Source organism: Mercenaria mercenaria, chromosome 7, assembly GCF_021730395.1.
Source record: "Mercenaria mercenaria strain notata chromosome 7, MADL_Memer_1, whole genome shotgun sequence".
NCBI classification, from domain to species: domain Eukaryota; kingdom Metazoa; phylum Mollusca; class Bivalvia; order Venerida; family Veneridae; genus Mercenaria; species Mercenaria mercenaria.
In genome coordinates this window covers 42,256,939-42,281,133 of record NC_069367.1, presented here as the reverse complement: position 1 = coordinate 42,281,133, position 24,195 = coordinate 42,256,939, and the positions used below count along the sequence as shown (strand labels likewise).

General features: G+C 34.3%; 2 protein-coding genes across 2 annotated transcripts; both read right to left on the bottom strand.

The window, feature by feature from the left end:
• Positions 1-12,367: 12,367 nt before the first annotated feature.
• On the bottom strand, positions 12,368-17,487 carry LOC128558564 (complement C1q-like protein 2). The gene is made up of 2 exons (XM_053548236.1): positions 17,148-17,487; positions 12,368-14,013 (listed from the first exon to the last, which is right to left on the bottom strand). Exons 1-2 carry the CDS (start codon positions 17,170-17,172, stop codon positions 13,604-13,606), a joined length of 435 nt encoding a protein of 144 aa, XP_053404211.1. The 5' UTR covers positions 17,173-17,487; the 3' UTR covers positions 12,368-13,603.
• LOC128558562 (uncharacterized) lies at positions 16,573-19,265 on the bottom strand. The gene is made up of 2 exons (XM_053548233.1): positions 17,537-19,265; positions 16,573-16,593 (listed from the first exon to the last, which is right to left on the bottom strand). Exon 1 carries the CDS (start codon positions 18,563-18,565, stop codon positions 17,753-17,755), a length of 813 nt encoding a protein of 270 aa, XP_053404208.1. The 5' UTR covers positions 18,566-19,265; the 3' UTR covers positions 16,573-16,593; positions 17,537-17,752.
• Between the last annotated feature and the right edge of the window lie 4,930 nt (positions 19,266-24,195).

Here is a 24,195-nt window from a genome sequence, read left to right as displayed (position 1 = left end):
TCGGCTTGACCCCACTAAGTACACAACACGCTCATTCCGTATTGGTGGGGCAACTTTGGCCCATGACATGCATTTCTCCAATACGCAAATTCAACGGTTAGGCCGTTGGTCGTCACAGGCTTACACCAAATACATACGTCCACACCTCACAAGCGGTCCTATATAATTGCCATATAACAAAGTGTTTTCAGAGGTCACATTGTGTCTTCACGTGTAGAATCAGCAACCATTTTAAGGGGTATTTCAAGGCTTACCATTAAGTAGGTTTGTTCTCTTTCTTGACTGTCTGAGGTAGCAAGACGTAACGTATATTTAAGTTGTTCGTTTTTAGTGTGCCATGGCTGTGACAGTGAGGGAATTTAGCACGGCTAGATCTATACGATATCAATATGTTGAATGAACAGTTTTGTACAAGGGGAGTTCTACATGTATGGCTCGATTGGCTGAGGCGACGAGCTAACTTTCCTGCATTTTCATTTGCTCGACTGACTGAAGCAGCGACTAAGGCTTATTTTTCTTTTCGTATTGCTTGACTGTCTGAGGCAGCAAGCTTAATGTTTTAGTATGTTTTTTGTTGTTGTTTTTTATATTGCTCGACTGACTGAGGCGGTGAGCTTTGAATATATTCCAAGTGACAATTTTAAGCTGCAAGTTTAGATGTTGTATTGTTTGCGAAGTGTCTATTTTGCTCGACTGACCTGCGGCGAGCTTAGAATATATTGCAATTGACAATTTTAAGCAGCAAGTTTAGATGTTATATTGTTTGCAACGTGTCTATTTTGCTCGACTGACTGAGGCAGCGAGTTTAGATTATATGCCAAATGACAATTTTAAACAGCAAATTTAGATGTTATATTGCTTATGACGTGTCTATTTTGCTCGACTGTCTGGGGCGGCGAGCTTTATAGTCTTTTATTATTGCTCGACTGACTGAAGCAGCGAGCTCAGGTGTTTGAAATATAATTGTGTATACATTTCTAAACAGAGACAATTTCCTTGTTGTAGGCAGTAGCTACGGTTTTACTCTTAATATTGAATAAGCTTTATGTTAAGCTTTGCTTGATTAGTATCTGTTATTTGAACGAAAATGTTACTACCTTTGTGTTTATGTAAATTTCGACCATTGTTTTGTATAATATTGTTAGACATACTGCAGTCATTTATTAATGTGTTTAATATTTTTCTGGAAACTCTATAATTTTTGCAAGTATGACATATCTGTCTTAGGCGGCAAACATTTGCAATTCACCTTTATAATTTTCTAACTATGGTTACACACGCACTCATATACTGGTTATGGAAATTTAAAAATGCCACTCGGAGCATTGTCCCTGTGTTTCTGGGGCGGCATCCCAGATCACCAGTTCCTGGTCCTTTGTGGCGGTATTTTCGCCAGATATGTGAAAATATATATTTGTTAAGGTATTCTTCGGCCAATAAAATAATTGCCCTTTTTCAGTCAACACTTAGTTCACTCTTATATTTTCCCATACATAGTCCTCAGGGCCAGTGCTTCTTGGTGAACAGATACACATAAATGTATTTTATAGTTAGATAAAATTATTTATGTCATTGTTGTACATTTGGGCGTGCAGGTCCCATTCTGAATTATGTTAATGTATGTACTACGCTAAAAGACAATCAGGTATTTCCTTTTTATCACGTGATACCGTTTAACCAATCGGGAAACGGCATCTTCCTTCTTCGGAAAATTTCCAGAGTTAAAACCACGCTTCTTTCTTCAAAGTTCATTTTGACTAATTTTTAGTTTTATCTTGCCACCACCTCCCTTTCCACCTCCATTTTTGAGTGACATTTTTTTTTAACTCTGAAGGTTTATCTTATGTAACTTCATTCACATTTATTGATATGCTTAAGGCGGTTTTTTCCGCCCTGATTTCTGAAATTTTATATGTGTTAAGCTATTATTGTGGGCGGTATTTTTTGCCCAGATATGTGAAAATATATATTTGTTAAGGTATTCTTCGGCAAAATAAATATTGCCCTTTTTCAGTCAAGTGATCTTTGCGACCAGCGCAGACTAAGATCAGCCTGCACATCCGTTCGTTATTCAGTCAGTAAATTTTTAATAAACACCCCTTCATGGAATAAATGGTACTGTCCAAATTGAATGATAGACCGGCCCATTGTAGAAATACAGCAGGATAAAGGTTAAATATCATACAGTGTGAGTCATTTTTTTTTAAATTTCAAAATCTTCCAGATTTTTAGTGGTAATAGGCTTGATTTTGCGTTTACATATACATGTGTACTGGTTTAAACCGAATGCATTGTAATGGTAATACACATAGACCAGTTATGTTGATGTTTTCTAAAACTAAATGTAGTATTTGTTCATATCTTCAAACATGAATTTTATGTCTAGTTTACCTTTAATATTGGATATGTATTAACATATTTACCTTGTCTGCATAGCAGAATAGGTTAAAACTCTACCTAAGAAGCAGTGATACCGCTATAATATCCAACTTTCAGCAGCGATTATCTCCCCCTAATAATCACTATTATTTTCTTGATTTCAATTTTTTTTTTTCATTTTGTCAACCACTTTAGACTTAATGTGGAAGTTTCAAAGTTGTTTCTGTACTCGTAGCATGTGTAAATGATGCGTTCTGCTCAACTGTGGACCAGAGGGCGTGGACGGTAACATGCATTTCCACTACTGTCCATAAACAGATTAATCAAACCGAGCCCACAGCATTTTCGTAACTGTCGAGTTGAGCAACCTGATACCCATATGTTTTGACTATGTAGTGCGTTACTGAATGGTATTTATAACTCAGTGTTGAGTCGTTATCAATTTGAAGTCGGTTTGTAGTCAACAAGACGGTTTTTGTTATCAATATGACTGCAAATTGGTAATCAATATGGCGACGATTTTGTTATCAATATTGCGGCGGATTTGTATATGGATGCGGTTTTGTAATCACTATGGCGGTTTTGTTATCATAACAGCGGTGGATTGGTAATCAATATGGCGACGGTTTTGTTATCAATATGGCGCTCTCGTTATCGACATGGCTATGATTTTGTTATCAAAATGGAGTCAGATTTATTAATATAACTGTGGTTTTGATATCAATAAGGCAGTTTTGTTATTGTCTAAAGTAACATGTGTCTGTCAGATTGGAGCTAAATGTATCTAAACTTAATATATAGGCTCATAGTATTCCCGTCACAGATAACCATGGTAGCATTTATCTAGATTTCAAATTCCGACAAAGTTTTCCTGGTTCAGTGAATTCCAGTGGGATAATTTATAAGAACGAAAGAATAAGAATTTATTAATCTCATTATTGTAAGAAAACTAGTCTTCATAATCACACCATGCCTTACAAGTTTGCATCCTTTACTAAAGCTAACAAAATAAATTCTAGTAAGGATACACATGTGCAAATATTCATTCTAACACTTTTAAGATTTTCTTGTATATAAACAAAAAAGGCTTTGTCGATTAAAACACTTTTCGCAAAATGAACTACCTTTGGCTATTCCAGTTTATTCCCTCGTAATCAATACCGCATTTTATCAATAAAATCACGTTGCTTAGCGCCGAGGGATAATGTGTCCATTTACGCCTAAAAAGGATTCCAGATTAATATCCCTTCCTGGTGTAATTCGAACGTGTTCGAATGGAAACAGATTTTAGTTTTGCGTGCTTTAATGATAAATGAATCACATATTTTCGTTCAGATACGTCGTAATAAATCACTTCGGCCATCGTGATTACATTTCTACGCATCTGAACTCAAAACCGTGTTTTATTCGACAACAAAGAACACAAAACTAAAATATATTTCCCAGTTAGATCATAAGACTCACTTGCATTGTAAACATGTGAGTGAGTGCTTTATTTTATTCAACCTTATTTTACTAGTGCAGCATGGGGCTTAATGAATGATTTAAAATATGTAGATTAGCAAAACAGAAGACCGTGCATGTTTGTGTGAGCTTACATATTGTTCCCAACAGTAGCCAGCAAAAGCGCGCTCCACCAGAAGACTGCTAGTATTTTATTTGGGAGGATAGTGCGAAACAGAACACGCTCCAATTCCAGAAACACTGTTTGTTCTATAGGGTGCCTGGTGTAATGCACCAATACACAGGACACTTATCCCAATTTTAGAAATTTTTAGTTGGAGAAGCTTGGGATCGAACTCAAAACCATTGGTTTCATAGTCTGACCACTGGACCACTGCGTCCGCATTTAGAGAGATGGCAATTTTGGCTACATTTCAAAGATAGAACTGTAAAATATCTCGCAAGATATTGGAATACGTACTCATTTAAAAATAACATTTTGAAAAAACAAATATTGCATTAATTCTTTTTTTCACTGGATCAACACGTAAAATAACGGGAGAAACTCGTGCACAAACAAGGGAATGTTCGTTTCATTTATGAAATGTTTTTCCAGGGACTTTTGTATAATATTATGGTGCAGAAAGAAATCTGGCATCTGGATCTTGTTTCTTCTCTAATACAGTGCTATAGGGTATAGCGGATAGCTAACTAAACTTTCCAGCATTCCAATTAAAATAAATGAAATTTAGTTCTTTTTTGTATATCAGTCAGAAAACAGCTGTTCTTTTCAAAACATTTAGCTTTTAACAGAAAGTTTTTTTCTTTCTATGCCATCGTTTACATGTGCTGATTTAGGTGTTCAGGATAGTTTTGGTCCTTTTTTCCATTATTAGTTTAAATTCCACATCTAAACAAACTTCCCAAGATTTTTTTACTATAAGTCAGAATAATAATGTATTCTCGTTTCAAAAACATTCAACGTTTTAAATTTCTATCAAATACTTTTCATTCATTGATGTTTTAACATGCACACTGGTTTAGTCAGTAAAGGATAGCTTTGATTTTCATTTGATGAAATATGAACAATAACACAATGAGCAAACAGTTTTAATGTATGTCTGAATGTCTGTCTGCATGCCAGTAAAAGAATGAAATGAAAATTTATACAATAATTCAAGTCTAAATACAAAATTTATCAACCTGTCCTCTATACCCTCAAATCCGCTATACCCTGAAGCACTGTATTATATCTCATTTTTTGTAGCATAAATGATGCAATCTAATCCTAGGCATGTTTTGCTTATCACTAACCATCCCCAAACGCATTGCATCAGCAATGTGCTTCCTTCCTTCACCCTCTTTTCACTCTCTTTTGAACTTTAACCTCGGTTCAGTGTGTGCCGATAACCGTAAATGTAACCTGTGTCATTGTTTGTTTTTAGGAATCATAGCAAAGATTTTGGGAAGATTCAGTCAGAAAGTTTCTATTTAGTTTCACACAGAATTCATGTAAATCTTGCAAGCTTGTCATACACATCTGTACACTTAATAAGTGCTCGTACTCAAAATAACTCGAACGTAAAGTTATCATTTGTTGAATAAATAATATGCAAAATTATGGGAAATGTCATGTTTTTAATAACGAGAAATTAGAAAAATCGTTAAAAACTTTAAATACACGCTTTCTGTATGAATTTAGTTAGAAGTGAAATAAAAACATACAGACCGATACTTCCCAAAATCATTGCTATGATTTCTCGAAACAAACATTCGCACAATATATTCACGGTTATCTACAAAAGTTGAACCGACGCTGAGTTCAAAAGGGAGTAAACAGAGTGATAAACCAGTAAGTAGTTCTTATGCAAGAACGTCGATTTAAATATTAGAAACGTTGGTCGAATTAACCTGGAGTAAAGAGCTAAAAACTTTGATATTTCAGTAAGAAAAGCTAACATGCTATAAAAAGAATAATACATTTGTGTCTTTTCATGTTTAACGTTTTGAAATAAAGAGACAAAATGCTTGGAAGGGCCTCGCATCTTATCATTTTATTCAACTCGTTTGACAAATGCAACATATAAACGACACTCGTGTAATATCCTGTATGTATTACTAAACACAATATGAATGTGTACATAAAAGTGACAGTTTTTAAGCGGCTTTTACTGCATATCATTAATCGCATTAATCGTGGGGTGAAAGCCAAAACCTCGTATGTCCAGTTTTCAAAAATTTTCAGGAACGGGAAAAAAATGTGTTTACATCAACTAACTTTTAGTCGGTACATGCGGTTTGAGATATTTTCCATATAAGTTTACACTTTTCAGAATCTACTCACCGTTTTAAGGCAATATTTGCTGTTTTTGTTTTTGCATAACTTTTTGTACTTATTTCGATTGTTTTGATAGGACAGAACCAAGCAATTTAAAATGATTGCTTTTTACTTTTGGATTTTTAGTCATAATTTCACTAATTCTCTTGCAATATACAAGTATCAAGTTGTGGCGGTATGAACAATATCTGTTGCAGAAAATTTGTATTGACAAGAACTTTTTATTTCAATATATTTTGTTTTGGTTTTCAGCTAAATATAATTCATAATTTCGAAAAAGTATACCAGACTATCGTTTATTCCAAAATATCCTTCTGGCAAGAAATAAAAAAGTCACTGTGAATAGTTTTGCAACAATGTTCTAAACACTGTTTAGTTTTGGCAGTGTTTAATTGATACATACTTCATTTTTTCCGTCCAGAACATAGCATTAACAGTTTATTATTGATAATCACTCGATTCATACGTTTAAGGAACGTTTTACTTAATGATTGTTCACACAGTGATATATTTACAGTTTTCGACAAAAATACAAAATCTAACTTATAACATTCGTAAACACCCTTCAAATCATATTTTCAGTTCAGTTCCCTCATTAACTCAGTCACTGTCAATATCACTTTCACTTCCTTCCTTATCTGGTTCAAGCAGACATTCTGGCATATTCTTGCTGGAGGGAGTCGACTTGTAGAAATCGTGAAATTCAGTTGGTATGACGCCTGTCTTACATAACTTAACCATATCCTTCTTTTTAGCACTAGAAATTGGTATCTTGTTCTTTAAAATACAATGCTTGCGGGCAATCATATTGACCATGTTTGCCACAAAGAAGCTTTACCCTATTAAAATATTTCATACTTGAAATGACAACCTTCAGGATTACTTTCCAGAAAACGCATCCGCTTGATCAATGTCCACAAGACCCTTTTGCCACTAACTGCCTTCAATACTTCATTGTTTGATTTTAAACGTTTGTAATCAAGAACATCTGATAATTTTAAATAATATCCTGTGTCCGTAGAATTCAGTTCTTTTGAATCTGGAATGTAAGTATTATCATTCCCAAAATCATTTACAATGACTTTCATTGAATAATCTCTAATGAACAAACTCAGCAGCGCATCATGATCTGAAGTTGATGTGTTAATGTCTTTTAACTTCTATCGCGTTTTTCCTTTTCGGCCTTTTCTTTTCTAATATTTTCTACCATTTGCTCAATACGAGTATAACAGTACAGTTTGGCGTTTCTCACTATCCACTGATGTTTTATTTGTTTGTGATTCTGTAGTCTTCACTTACATTAGCAGTGTACAGTTTGTCCGATACAGTTTCCCTTTTGTCCATGTTTTTGGTTCCTAGACCATTACATTTTGTTTTGTTTACTTCTGTTGCAATATCTGATATCTGTGCATTTTATGTAGGCGTTACATCGACAGTTTTCTGCAAAGTTTCATCTATATGTGTTGATTTTTCATTTTCGCACATCACGTTAATTGGCAGTTGTTCATCTGGAACCGTGTTAGCAGCCATTTTGTTTTCATAGACACATGTTTTATTGTCTATAGTCTGTGAATTTGTTTGTGTTGGTCCTATCTCTCCTCCTAAAGCATTACTTGGCGATTTTTCGTCAGAATTCGGTTTATGTATAATGTTGCTTTCACAGACAGATATTTCATTGTCCATTCTCTGTAAGACTTCATTTGCTTGTGCAAACATCGAATTCTCTTACATTGCACTAACTGGCAACTGTTCTCTTAAAACCGTTTTAGGTGCTATGTTATTTTCACAGTCACGTTTTCCATTGTCCATTGTCTGATAAGTTTCACTTATTTGTCTAAATTCTTCACTTTCTCCTATTTTGTCTTCACAGACAATTGTGATATTCTCCGTTGTCTGAACAGTTCCATTTGCCTTTGCCGACATTTCGTTTTCCGCCATTGCACAATTTTCAGTTGAAACCTGTTCAGTGGCTATTTTATTTTCGCAGACTGATGCTTCATTGTGCATCGTATGAAAAGTTTCGTTCATTTGTCTTTCATTTTCACACAATACATTGCCGGATAGTGTTCCATATAAAACCAGTTTAGATTTTTTTTGCATTGTCCGATACTGTTTCTTGTAATCTGTAATTCCCTTAGACTTACAAAGTCTGTTGAGATAAAGTTATCTGTAATAAAGTTTATTCTTTCTTCATACTGACACTAATATTTTCCAAGAAAACCATTTTCTCTCTAGGCGTTAGAGTCAGAGGTTAGAGGTATCGTAAATTTTTTCGGAAAGTGCTATCAAAGAGGATTGATTTTATGTCCAAGTGCTCTACATTTAATGACTCTAACGACTGATGCCAGTCTATAATTCCCTTAGTACCTATAGATCATCGAACAAATCTGAAAATAAAAATGCATTAGTTACTACATTTAAGATTATCGAAGAATAATGACTTAAAATAACACGGGCTATTTTGTGTAAATTTAACAAATGTGGCTAACTCAATCTTATAAAACATCATTTTAACAAATGTGTAGATAAATCAATCTTAGTTACCAGTCTACTTTATTCACTGAGTTATTACAACAGCCGCAATAAATGATTTTGTCAAATGAAAATAGAATGTCATGGATTTGACACGTTTCAATTTATGTCAAGATATCAGAACATTGAAATAACTGTGAATTATTTTATTTAAAGCTGTGCTTAAAAGTAGCACATTATGCAAGTACTATGGGCGGGGCGTATGTTCTCCATGACGATTTGATAAAAGACATTAGTCTAAAATAATTCGTCCTCCACCTCTGATAAGTGGGGAAGTTGGCGGTTACTTGCGGAGAACAAGTTAGTATTGGTACAGAATCCAGGAACACTGGTTAGGTTAACTACCCGCAGTTATATGACTGAAATGTGTGCAACTTCTCTCCAATCCCTAGTCCAAGCACTGGCTTAAGCGGCATTATACTATTATGGACTCTTTAAAATATGATAATGTTTCCATGCACAATTGGAATACAATCTTATGAAGTTGTAAATAACATCATATAAAAGTTGAAGTTCGTTACATAAAACATTCGTCTAGTCTAGATGTTAATTTAAGATGCTATAAATGATCGCTTCGTCTCCCGAAATTATTACAAGAATCCACAATCTACATATAGACAAAAATGGCCACATTTGTAGGTCACCTAAGGATTTCTTCTATGACTAAGTATTCGAGGAAGTAAGCGATTTCCTAATTTATAGAATTTTTGACAATAATAAAGATACATAGTTTCTAAGCTGTTAAATAAATCTAATCAACTTTCTACCGAAGACACCATTTAAAAACGCGACATGTTTCAACGGAGTCTTCAAATTGACCACATCAGGTATCAAAATAATCATCTAACGGAATTAAGTAATCAAATTCATATTAATGGAAACATTTCTTCGACAGGTTTAAAAAAATTAGATTGAATTGGGCTTAAGCATCGTCATATCAAATGTTGTTGACTATAATGGTTTTATTGTCAACATAAGCTTTATTTTATCTGTTTAGAGATCAAAAATGTAAAGATCTATATACTTTCTAATAAAATCTATCAGAAGGACCTTCGGAAGCATAGAACGCTACCAAGCAACATAATAGAAGACTCGGTTTATTTGATTCTGTTCATGAGAGGTAAATTAATGAAATGTACAACTGTTCTCACGCCCCAAGCACCAACGTAAGCGGAATTCTATTATAAAAACTGAATGCACCACGTGAGATATTGAGCGGATATTTTTCATAAAACGCCACATGTCAATTTAAATTTGTTGCTAAAGTGATCAAAATGTATCCAGAGAAGCAAAGAGTGAAGGCTGACTGCAGCCCTCCTCTTATTTACTTTACATAACTAGTAACAAACTTATGTTTCCTCGCTAAAGTGATATTGTTACAATGTACCAAAACCATTTTAATTTACAAATTGTTGGTCCCTGGCGGAACGTCCACGCTTTCTGACGTCGACGGCATTATAGCAATGTAAATAACAGCAGGGTATGTCCAGTTTCGATATGTAATCTTCATTTCTGTTTAAGTGTGTTATTGTTTTGCATCGCCAGAAACTCACATTTGTTACGGTATTTTTCATTTGTTACGGTATTTTTGGATATTTCCTAAACCCTGTACATTAAAACTTTTAATTTACATACTCATGCCAATACCGTTTGCATACAACAAACATAACAAATACCGTAGTCAAAACTATTGCTCGAGAATGCAAACAATTTCTTTAGTCATAAATTTTACCGTTTTACATTTACCATCAATTTAATTACCGATAGTGTATGTTTTAGCATTAACTGTCTTCTTATACTGAATGTGAATTGTCTTTCACAACTTTAAATGACATAGCGCTGTTTCCTTTTGACATAAATTCCCTAACTTTGTATACGCTAAATCTAAATATTATTTAAACTTAGGTGCAACATTTCTTTTACTACAACGTTTACGTTTACACATAACTTTTATCTTCGTTTGATAGAAGAGAAAGATACTTCCGATGGAAATTTTGTTGTTTGTTTTCGTTTAAAGTATATTAAAGTTCAACAACATCATCAGAACAAGAGGGAAGGATAGAGGTGTACCCATGAACTTAATGGATATAGATGCATGGATATCCCATTTTCTATTCACCCCAGAGAATATGTCACTCACATCTACACTTACAGTTAGTTATTCCTATGAAGTTTCATTGAAATCACTTCAAAACTACGGAAGAAGCTCGAATCGCAAATGGTAGAGATGTATAATTTTGCAACTGACTGACTAATAGCAACTTGAGTAAGATCATTTAAGGAAATAAGCTAGTGCCTGTCGCAGGTTTGGCCTATGTCCCTGGTCTTCAAGCCTAGAGTCTTGACCTCCAAAAGAGCAAAGAAAAAAAAAGAGAGAAGTTTACCAAAATGTGATTGAGTCACTACCCTAATAAAGTAAAATTTATTTTACCCCTAAATTCTGCCCTTTATTTCACAAGAAAGTAAGATAACATATATTCACATAACTGCCTTTTTTCTTGTAAAACCTATAACATTACATTCTCAAATACACATTGCAGTATTACACACGAAGTGCCGATCAGTGCCTCATAAAGTCATCAGTGTTCATCAAGTGATCAAGTGATTGTCGCCCTGTGTCAGCTTCATTTTATCTGTAATGTGGTAGAAGAGTGATTATCCCGCATTACAGGTTCAAAGTGATTTTGTTTACAACGTGGGTGCCACGTGTATTGTTATCAACATACATACTATGTTTATTTCTTCTTAATTCCTATTTTCGATAACTGTTTTCAGAAACATTTTCCAAAGGTTTGAATATTGATTAACATTTCAGAAAATATTTTTAATCCAATGTTTATGTTTACCTCCCTTTATGGATCTAACTTTATAGGTTCATGTGCAATATTGAAAGAAGTGCTTTTTATACGCCCGTCTCTGAAAGAGCGGGGCGTATTATGTGAACACCCGTGGCGAGCGGGCGGCGGGCTGGTGGTCTGCGTCCAGAAGCATGTCCGCCCTCTAAGTCGAACATTTTTCAGCCGATCTTCTCCAAACTTGTGACAATGATTGTGGGCATTATATCTCGACCAAGTTCGATAAACAGCAAAATCGCTCCAGGCACTCAGGCACTCTTAGATTATGGCCCTTGAATTACTCAATATCTGCAAATTTAGCCTTGTCCGCCCTCTAAGTCGAACATTTTTGATCTGATCTTCACAAAACTTGGTGACAATGTTTTTGGGCATAATAACTCGGCCAACTCTGATAACCTGCCAAATCGCTGGCTGAATGGACAGCCGCTTTATTTTTGACATGAAAAAAAAAGACTTACGGAACTTTATCAATTTTTAATTTTATTGTCATCATGCAAGCGTACCTGTATAAAACATGTAATATTATATATAATATAAATACACAATTTATTTCAAACGGTATTTAAAATCAGTTGCAACTAATTTTGCACATGGCTTTAACACGTCTGGATGATATTACACAATATTTGCTTTTGGGTAAGGTCGATATGAATATTTTTTGACATGGACAAGAGCGTAGCCCGAGATTAATATCTCTTTTCCATCATATAGACCGAACCTAAAAGGCAACAAGACTTTAGTGTTTTATTATCAAATTCTTAAGGTTAAGTGAGATATCAAATGCAAACATTTGCAATGGTTAAAGAAACAGAACAGTACAGTAGTGGAATATTTCTTTATTAAACGTCAATTCACTTGATGCTCGAAAGTAATTTATTGTAATAACAGTACTTTTTCTAGGAGCCACTGCCAAACCAACTACAAACTGAAACATCCATACGCGATGATGTACTTCGTCTGCATCATTGTTTTTCAGAAAGTCGTCCAGAGTTTGTGTCGTAAACATTTGCGATGACGTCGGCGTCCACTGATAAAATATTCGCGTATTGTTGTCGTTCAGTTTCCAATGCATACACATATTTCCAGTTTTATACACGACTGTATATTTACTTTTTTAATTGTAAAATTGAAATAAATTATATTCCAGTTTCCGCTTCAAGTTTCGAAACTTTAATATTTCTCCCCTAATCATTTTGTAACTTTTGTCAGGAATATTCTTTACTTTACAAGTTTGTCTCCCGTGTTTTGCTTTCGCACCTTTTATTAACTGTCATAAATTCTCTTCTGGAATTCTAGGTGGAGCAATACAGATTACCTGACCGTGTTTTCTTATTTATTTTTGTAGTTCAAGTTCAACATTTTATTTTAATCTCATCTTTGTGCACATTTATATACATTGTAATACACGTGTATACATACAAATAAGATCTTTATTAACATTGTACCACAAAGCCAATCTATAAAGATTTGCAAGAGACAATAATACACATTGTTAATAAAAGAACAGCAACACAATTAATCTAAAATATCTACAGTAAAACTTTAATGTTTTAAATATTTACAGTATGTCCATAAAACATTTGTCAAACCTATGGGTAGAGAATATTATTTCTCAATTGTAACAGCAAATATCAGGTTTTGGCTATATACATTTTACCATATTACATGACATCATAATTTTCTACTGATGATATTTCTGTATTTCTTTGAACGTCATGTTTTAAATAAAACACTTCCGTGAAAGTAATTTTAAATAAAGAGATTAAAATACAACAGATTTAACTGCATGTAAGGATTTAATTTCTAAATAAAATATAATTTGAAGAGCCACAAATAATAATCTAAATAGCTATGTACTTTCTTATTCAAGTTGTAACTGAAGCTTTACTTGGTTCATTAAATGTGAACCCCATGTGAAAATTGACAGTGTTCGTTCTCTAATTTGAATACTAGTATTTCTTATCAGTGTTCACCATATAATAATTACACTAATTATAATCGCTCTATATGCAGAAGTACTTTTTAATTTACAAAATTATATGATAAAATGATAAGCTCAGGGATCAGGACTGATAAGAAAGCCACTAAATGATGAGAGGTAAAGGTTAGTTCCAGTGTCACTGTAACAGTAGACATCTACACTATCCCCTTTCGCTAGATGAAATGTAGCTGCACCAGTAGCTGATTCCTCGCCGCCTGTTATATACCCACCGTCTATTTTACCCTGCCGAGAACGCATATAGACGGAAGAATAACCATTCTTTCTAATGCGACAAGATATGTAATTATTACCACTACCACTTTCAATGAAACTCGCTGTAAATCCGTATAGTCCCGCAAACGGACTAGTGAACTGTCCTGTTGTTTTACTATAGACGGACCCTTCGTTCAGATACTCTATCAAGAATTTTAATATTCCATTAGTTCGTGTAGACGCACCGAACACTGTGAAAGCCGCTCGTTTTCCTGTATAAATAGAGATATCAAATTTTAAAGACTAACATATATCTATATAACATTATATATTTTTATACATATAACAAGAGCTGTCACTAATGGTGACAAATGCCCCCGCAGCGCCTTGACCTTTGACCTGGTGACCCCAAAGTCAATAGGGGTCGTGTACTCAATAGGTACTATCAGCATGTGAAGTTTGAAAGTCCTTGGTGCAGTGGTTCGCGAGTAAAGTGCCTTCATGCAAAAAGTTAACATTTGCCCCTGTTACCTTGACCTTTGACTTGGTGACCCCAAAGTCAGTAGAGGTCGTGTACTCAATAACTACTATCAGCATGTGAAGTTTGAAGGTCCTGGGTGCAGTGGATTGCGTGTAAAGTGCCTTCATGCAAAAAGTTAACGTTGTGACTAACGAACGGACGGACAGATGAAAACTAATATGCCTTCCTTCGGGGGCATAAAAAGTTGACACATTAATATTATATAGATATATGTAGGTATCATAGTATGACGCTGTGTTGTTTAATTTTAACATGCTATATCATATGTACTGAGATGCCTTTATTTAATCACGGCCTTCGCAGTTTCGAAATCGTTTATACATTTATTAACAACAAAGATATGTGTAAACAATACAGCTATAAATTTCTTATTACTTCTGAATCATCCAGTATATACTTGATTTCTTAGATCTTCTTATATTATTTCTGAGAACCAATCTTATGTCTATTTAAATATCAGCCTTTAACAAATACATCTAGAACGATATATTTTCAGTGTCGATATATATAAAGGATATTTGATTATGTCAGGGTAAGAATAATATATCTTTCACTGACTGAACACAAAGCTATAACATTGAAAATGTAAAGATTGAAAATGTAACATTGGAAATGTAAGATTTAAATATATTGCGGTCATACGTTTCTATATGTCGTGCTTTTTCAATGATTTTTACTAACTATTATCCATTTTGTATTTCTGTACCAGTGAAAATATCTTTTGTTTTTACCGTGAAATAAACATATCAGTGTATAATTTTGATGTTACTTTAATATTTCAATAATTCACTGTCATTTAAAAAAGCAACAATGAGTTTTAAATTCACTTTCAATAAATATATACATTTACTTAGAGACGCATGCTTCAGAACAGATGTAATCACTTAAGAAAAATATTGTAAATATATTTTTGAGGATTTTGTTTATTTTGACATATTTATACACATTCTTCAATTTTGATAATTGTATAACGCAAGTTTTCAACCTAACTCGCCGACAAATAGTTAAGTATTTTTTATCAGTTTGTGAACAGCAAACCTTGAAATTGACATATTGATACATGTACATTTAAGAAAAACCGACGTGAAGTTGGCAGTACAGCAGTAGCAGCAGAAATAACAGCAATTAACTGCTACTAAACCCTGCAGTTACAGCAGTTAGCTGGAAACTGCAAGCAGTTACAGCAGATAACGTATACTATTGCCAGCAGTTATAGCAGTTAAATACCACTTTTGCTACTAGATGTTACTATTGACAGTACTGTCAGCAGTAACAGCAGTTGACTGCCACTACTGCCAGCAATAACATCACCTAACGACTACTATTACCAACAGTTGCTACTTCTGCCTACAGTAAAAGCAGGCTACTATTTCCATCAGTTACAGCAATTCACGGCTGCTATTGCAAGCAGTTAACAGCTACAGTTGGTACTATAGCCAGAAGTAACAGCCGTAAACGGCTACTTTTGCCAGCAGTTGCTACTACTGTCAGCAGTTACAGCAGTTAACTGATACCACTGCAAGCAGTTACAATTTGTACAGCGGTGTACTGCTTCAACTACACCCATGAATGCAGAATGTTTCGTTTTTTGACAGTATTTTGAGTACAGTCAGAGAATTTGAAGAATAGCTTACAGCAAAACTGGCGTTGCCAAACATGTCGCCATTTTAGGATCACATTGCCATCTTTACGTGATTTGTCTGGAGGGAACGATGATTGTTGACAATATTCCCGCGCTGAGGTTGTACTTACATTAAAAGCAATCATGTATTTAACGGTTAGCAGTAGAAGCCTTTAATCCTTGTTATTCTGAACACGATTGATTCTGCCTTTGCGAACCGTGCAGAACATTATCAGCCTGCACATCCGTGCAGTCCGATCATGATCTTCACTGTTCGACATTCAGTCAATAACGTTTTGGTATGCACCCCCTTTTTACAGTTAATGGTATTGTCTAAACTGAAAGATGGACAAGTTCATTATAGAAATCAAGCAAGGTAATGGCATTTGCTCCTGCTGCGACTGAGGTATTGCTAACTAACTAAGATTCACTGACATGGGTCTGGCACTTCTACTGTCTGATAAATGCATAGATTAGAGTTTTCAATTAGATATTTCCTATTTTTAACAATATAATGTTATTTGGCGGCGGTATATTTTATAAATATGAAATAATTTAAAATGTTTTACATGTAATGTCTTATTTCCACATTAACAATTCATGTTTCTAGTTGCTGAATTTCACCGTTAGCTGTTTTCAAAACTTTCGTTTGATGGTCCGATATCTTATCTACTTTCTCTTGAAGCGTTTCTAAAAATGTAATTTATTTCAACGTACTTTATTATTACTTTAACAAAGGATTACATTTAGCAATGCTAACCGTTTGGAATGAGAGACAGTATGTTTATGTATTAACATACGGACGGATAATTAAACTTTTGTATATTGGATATGTTTAGCGGACTAAACATTATAAACATATTCGATGTAGTAATCAAATGACCTTCGATCCATTCTGTTAAATAAAAAAATATTTCGTCATGCGGTATTAGATTTAAAAATGAATATTAAAACGCCTTTACCTTGTCTTGATTGAACGTTCCCAAGTTTTGTTTTCAGCTGCTGAATTTTTACTTAATAACAAGAATTACACCGTTTGGAATGAAAGACAATAATGATTAAGTATTAAAATGCGGACGGATATTTTTTTACTTTAGTACATAGGATATATTTAGAATATGCAGAATCCGAACCTTATAAAGTAACTGACCCGCGTTAAAGCCTTGCCAATTCATACTGTAAAATAAAGCATTTTTGTGTGGCGATATTTTATGTAAAAATGAAAGACTCTAAAACGTTTTTACCTTGCCTTGTTTCAACGTTCACCATTCTTGTTTCTAGTTGCTGAATTTCACCATTAGTTGTTTTCAAAGTTTTCGTGTGATGGTCCGATATTTTATCTACTTTCTCTTCAAGCGTTTCTGAAAAAAAAAAACACGAAATTTATTTCACAGTAGTTAATTATTACTTTAAAAAAGAATTACATTAGTTAAGGCTAACCGTTTGAAATGAAAGACAATAATGTTTAGGCATTAACATGCGGACGGGTAATTTTTACGTTAGTATAGTCGATTCTTACAAAAATAGTATATGTAGTAATCAAATGACCCACGATTCATGCTGTTACATGTAAATAAAAATATTTTTGTCAGGCGACATTTGATATAAAAATGAAATATTAAAACGCCTTTACTTTGTCTTGATTCAACGTTCACAATTTTGGTTTTCAGTTGCTGAATTGCACCATTAGCATCGTTCAAAGTTTTCATGTGATGGTCCATTTCTTTATCCATTTTTCCTTGTAGAGTTTCTAGCTTTCGTTCATTTTCATTAGCAGATGTTAAGATTTCTTGATTTAAGTTTAAAAAGGTATCATTTATGTAACTGGAGTAATCATTCAGGGCAACAATTAAAGTTTTTTTTCAGTCACTTTTAAAATCGTGTCAAATGAGGAAATTTGTGATTCCACTGAAGCATTCAAAGTTGACATTTGCAATTTCATATCGTTTGTGAAATTTGACAGTTTCTCGTCATACGATTTTTTCATTCCACGTAAAAACATTTTCTCTGCGAATACCATTTTGTGAACCGCAATAGACTGCTTCATAACGTCGTCTTTTATCGCATTTATAGATGATTCTGTTACCTTGGCAGCTTTCGTGTCATTTTCCGTTGCAAGACGTGTCACATCTAAGATAGCTTTTTCATTGTTCAAGGTACTATTTTCTAGTTTCGCTATCCGGTTGTTCTGTTTTAGCACCTCATTTTCAATACTTGTTACTCCATTAGCCTTGTTTTCGATGTTTTTGACGGTTTCTTCTAATTTCGTAATTCTGTCAGCCTGCCTTTTTATCTTGTTGGTGGCTTCTTCTAAACTGGAGATTTTGTTGTCCACTTTTTTTTCAATCTTGTTGGTGGTTTCTTCTAGATTCGTTATTCTGTCAGCCTGCTTTTCTACCCTGTTGATGGCTTCTTCTAACTTGACTATTTTGTCCGCTTGCTTTTCCATCTTGTTGCTGATTTCGTCTATGTCAGCCTGATGTATCATATTCCGAACTGCCACATCTAAACTATGCCTTAGGTCTTCATGTTCCTTCATAACCTTATCCATTCTAGAAAATATTTCATATACAACATCAGAATCCAATTCGTATGCGTGTCCTGGCATGAAGACTATGCAAGTAACGCATACTAGCACTGATCTCATTCGTTTAATATCCATATTAGCCAAAACGATGTGTATAGTGTTCAGAATCTTTTCATGAAAGTGACTTCAGCTGCAGTAATCAATATTTTCAGCATCCACAGTTTAAATATCATAACGTTGATCATATGATGTAATTACCTACTTAGACATTTATAAGTGCTTTCTGTTTTCATAGCTCTGCTCAGGGGCGTAGAAGGAGATATTAAGTATTGAAGTGATTTATTTGTGCATGTACTGGTTGAATGAAACATTCCGAATAAACTCGTAAATAAGTAAGTTTTAAGAAATGTCAAGAAAAAGTGAGATAATGTGTTTCATTATACATAGTAGTTTATCACATGACATTTTCAGTCAGCCAATTAAATCGTTTATATGAAGATTACGGGATTAAGACTGGTTATAGGACACTAAAATTTGAGATTAAATAACCCAAATAGCCAACTTACTGAAATCGCTGTGTTTAATCTTCAAACTTTCGTTGACACATGAGGTGCCATTTCCTCTGTCTGTCAAATAGCCTTCCAGACACAAAAAAAGAAATATTTCTATATGGACATGTCCTTTCAATTTCTTTATTTCCATTCAAAGACAACCACTCTCAACTGTGCATGGAATTTAGTAGTGAATTTCCAACTAGTACATACTTCACTAGATTGCTAATTTCAGAATGAGATATATAGCAATGCAGCTATAAAATACTTCAAATTGAATAGAAAACATTATATTTCAAGATTTTAAAGATATTTTCATGATTCAAGGCAACACATTTTTAATCAATCAGCTCATCAGTCTCATTCAATGCTACGGGTTTCTCTACACTTTTCCCGACCGGAGCCGATACTGATTTCATCTTTACTTCCTGTTTAAATCGGGGGTGAAGGTCATTTAACAGCTGAATAAAGCTATACATCTTGAGTGGTGGATGAAATATTCCACAAGTTTCCGAACAGAAAAGAAAATATGTGCAGTGTTGTTAGAGAGTATAATCTGTTGCAAGGCTCCTGTGGAAATAGCTTGTTAAACGTTATACCTCCGAATCGACTCTGCTACTCTAAAACCGAAGTGATCTTCAGTCAACTCGTCCCCTAGTCAACACGTCACCCAGTCAAATCGTCCCCATTTCGGTCATTTCGAATCCTTTGACGATTTCAAAAATGGTAATTTCGCCTCTCCCCCTCCATTTCCTCTTTTCGGCCCCTCCTTTTTAGTCTTACGTTTTTGTCAAAGTTTCCTGGATTATGATTAATATAATTACGATGTAAAATATGTGTTCTGTAAAATATATTTTATATAAAAACATGAAAATTTTACTTTAACAACTACATTTTGTTTTGTTTTATAAATACCCGCTCCTATGTAAAAGTGTAGAGTGCATGCACGTATCGTAGCTTAAAGTGTGCATTGACTAATCCGGCCTTGTATCTTTTATAAAATCACTTCTTGTTTTCAACCAATCGATAGCCCGCTTTCAACAACAACAACTTACCAAAAATGAGAAACATAGAAGAACAATCAAAGGAAGGGGAACCTGTCCATCCGACAGTTATCCCACAATCGTGCCATATTCCGTACCGTAATTCATACCACCAGCATAATTACTACAGTCTGAAAAGAAAATTATGTAAAGATCAAGTCAGTTACTACCCTGGGGAAATTGTGAGTTTTCTTTTGTGGTGAAATTTGTCAACAAACAGACGATTGTTCTTTTTTTTTTTGAAAAAAGTCAGAACCTACGGGATTTCACAAGGTAAAACATGTTGAAAAAGCTAGTGCTAAAAAGAGCACAATCTCTACTACCCATATATATGCGTTAATATATCTAGAAATATGAGGAAATCAAAGAATTTCAGGACTGTTAGATGCTGTGTTATCACTCATAGCATTTAACATAGATAGCTTACTTTTCCATTGCATTGATATAACATAGATAGTTTATGGATTGACGAATGGTGGTCACACAACAATTTCACTCTATAAACAGATTGTTTCCCTTGTATAAAGAGGGCTTAGGGTAAGTCTCTACGATATGCAATAAAACTAAAAAACTAACTGCTTTAATCTTAATACATTACAATATCACTGAGGCAAACATCACCAGGAAACTAATATATGATTGCTCTACAGAAGATTCTGCAGCTCTGCAAAGGTTTATCTAATTATGACTAGTCTAGGAGTGTTTGGTCTGTGGAAGATGCGAAGGTTATTTTTCCATGAGGTTTATCTAATAATGTCCCTGATTAGGAGTATGAGCTTAAAGGAAGATGTTGCTTAGCGAAGGTTATATTTTTATCTAATAATGACCCAGTTTGTGAGTGTTTGATCTATGGAAGATTCTGCTCTGCAAAGGTTAATTTTCTATGACGTTCATCTAATATTACTCCTGATTAGGGGCATTTGTTCTATCGAAGTTGCTGCTGTGCAAAGGTTTATTTTCTTTGACGATTATCTTATAACTGTTTACGACTATGAATTGTTCTTATCCACTTCAAGCACACTTGAAATATTTACTTGTTACTAAGTCGGTTAATTGCAAAATCAATTCTTTTCTTAAATCACATGCTTAAATCACATGCTGTACTTAACTTGAAGGCGTGTTTCCTGTTTTGAGAATAAAGTAAGACTTAACAGGAAAAAATATCGCGTGATACAATTTATACTTAGAATGAATAATAAAAGAAAACAATTCTGGTATTAAGATAAGCTTAAAAGGTTTAGGATTAACAGAATATATTATTGATAATATATTTTAATGTAGTAAACGACAATATTGGCACAGCCTATTATAATGAACCTTTTAGAATAATAACTTCATATCAAATAAGAATATTTCTTACGGCTTTGACCCTTGTAAAACTATAGAGCTACGCACATGTGTCAGGATACTGGTTATATGACCCAGGGAAGTGCCTACGCCTTCAGTATCTTGAACAATGGTTTGGGTCCAATCGCTAAGGTGACTATGTCTTAGACTAGCTGACAAACGATGTAGAATGTCCTTTGTTAAAACGTATAGCTGGTGAGACCAAATACCTCATATATATACAATTTTCCTCTGGCTACCTTGCCTAAATGATTCGTATACCAATGATTTGTATTTAATTATGAGCTAGACAATTTCAGGGATCAGGCAAATCACTAAATGATTCAAACTAACAATTTTCAATTAGCTCAAATTCCTAGAGGCTGGAGACTCTATACTTGACTGGTCTTTTTGTTGAAGTTCCTGTTAGACAATGTCTTTGAATCAACAACATACGAGTCCTATCGCATAAATGCTCGTTCTCTATCCTCTCAAACTCTATATGATTGCCCTGACTCCTGGATGCTCAGCGCCTATATGCTATCATATGTAGCATTCAACTACCATATAGGTATATCACCGATGCCTTGGCTGTACTTCGCCAGTAATGCTGAACCGTCTATAAGGTGGAACTCTCCTAATATCTCAGTAGATTACCAAACTCTGGGTCTCTGTCTCAGCTTCCGGATGCTCAGCCTATATATGCTATCGTATATAGCATTCAACTACCCTTAAGGTAAAACTTCTATGCGCTGGCCCTATAGCTCGAAACCTGGTTGAAATTCTGCAACTCTTCTTTAGTCTACGAACTTCCAAATTCTTCTTTTTAATAATTTATCCGCCCTGACAGGGTAACTGCAATAGTCTCCTTATCAAGGTACTGGGATAAATTATTAGTTTCTTCAACCGCTGGATACAGAATGAGCTCTCTGTCATCATTCTACCTATTTATACCCCAGCAGACTTGCTATTTTTAGAACTTGTTTCTGATTGGTCCAAATTTAAACATAAAGTTTTACAACGAGTACTTGCTCTAGCAAATATATGGTTCCCTTTAACTTTTGTATATGACATAATGTGCGAAGCTTGGACCCAGCCATCCACATAATGAACCCAAATCAGCCACCAATGACCCAATTTCTATTAATTACAGCAATTAAACAAAAATTATAGCTATGACAACATGAAAAGGGAGTCAAGCACTATCTGTGCTTATGTGTTACGTTATCAATATATTAAATATACAAATTATTCTGACAACATGAATATTACCTGAAGAATTTCGACCAAGGCTTGAAGTGTAGGTGAGTAATGTTGCGTCCAAATATGTCTCTCTCCCAGCTCTTAGGAGGCAGTAAACAGTTTTTAGCTGTTAGTGTCGAATTGGCCAGGTCAAATTTACAAATAAGAGGCAATTTACGGATTGAAGTGGATATTTGAAGTTTAAAATAATAATAATTGCTAGAATTGAAGTTTCAGCGGCTAGAATTGAGTTTCACTTATTTAAAGAAAATCAGTTGAGTAGCTTTGATCTTGATAGTATGACGTAATGACTTGCAGGTGCGTATACATGCTTCCTCTGAGCTAGCTTAAAGTGAGGTTGTCATTTTAGCAGGGGCCTCAGGAAAACTGGAATAGTGAAAAACAACGGTACAGACGGCACATATATTTGAGCTTATTTTCAGATTTTACAGTGTTACCGGAGTATGGAACAGTGTAGCAGTTGGGGCTATCATTTGCAGGGAATTTTCTACAGCGATTTGAAAATTGGCAAATTAAGCTTTTTTGGTCATCGGTTTCCGCGACCGGGAGAGCACAAAATTCAGGTCTTGTAAACAGAAATCTAGATATTAGAGATGTATTGCAGATGGTTTGTAACGAAAGACATACAGTGATGTTAATTTTGCAATATCTTTATTTCAGATGTGTAGTTACAGACTTTTGTGTGAGGTTTTGAAAGTTGGGTAGGCGACTCTAGGCCGAGAAGCACAGAAAACTGTTTACTGCCTCCTCAGGAGAAGAAAGAATCACGTGATCAGTAAGATAGAAAATATTACTACGCATATAATAATTCGGGCAGAGGTGCAGACAGACTTAGCAAGTAAGAATGATTCAGAGAACAAAAGTTTTTTATGAATATTTATATTGATATGCAATGATGTCGTGAAGTAGTCATAACGCTTATATTATTGTTCATAAATGCGCCATGCAAAGTGTTCATGCTCAAAGAACAATGCGTTTTGTTATGATGAAATAATTTCAAAGTACCATAAACTGACAAGTTTAAACAAACATAATCTAGCGGTCTTATGATTTTTTTTACCTAATTATCTTTTTACCACAGTGGCAATGTCACTTTTTTATAAATATACTTCAAATCGACATCATTGCATACTATTAATAATATATATACACACCCACTGCAATATTAACACACACCTAAAAATTGATTTTTTTTAAACCAGCTGTTCTCATCCTATACAAGCAAACTTGAAACATTCACTTAACACTTAACAGAAGATTTGTTAATAGTAGCTCGATCTGGAATGTGGTTTTCGGCTGGCTTGAGTGTATTTTTGCTAGATCGGATCTCACGAGGCGTGCTAGCGCCGAGTGTGATCCGATCTTGCACAGTTCGTGAGAACCGAATACAAAATCCAAGATCTAGCTACTGTTATAATGACACTTTTATTATTATATAATAAAACTCCACCTTTGTTAGTGTTTTGTTATTGAACGAAATCCTCAATATTTTTCGATGTTAAAATCGAACTTAGTGCAGTTGTTATATGCGCTATTTATAGAACTGTGTCAGGAGATGCATATTAATGAAAGTATATTTGGT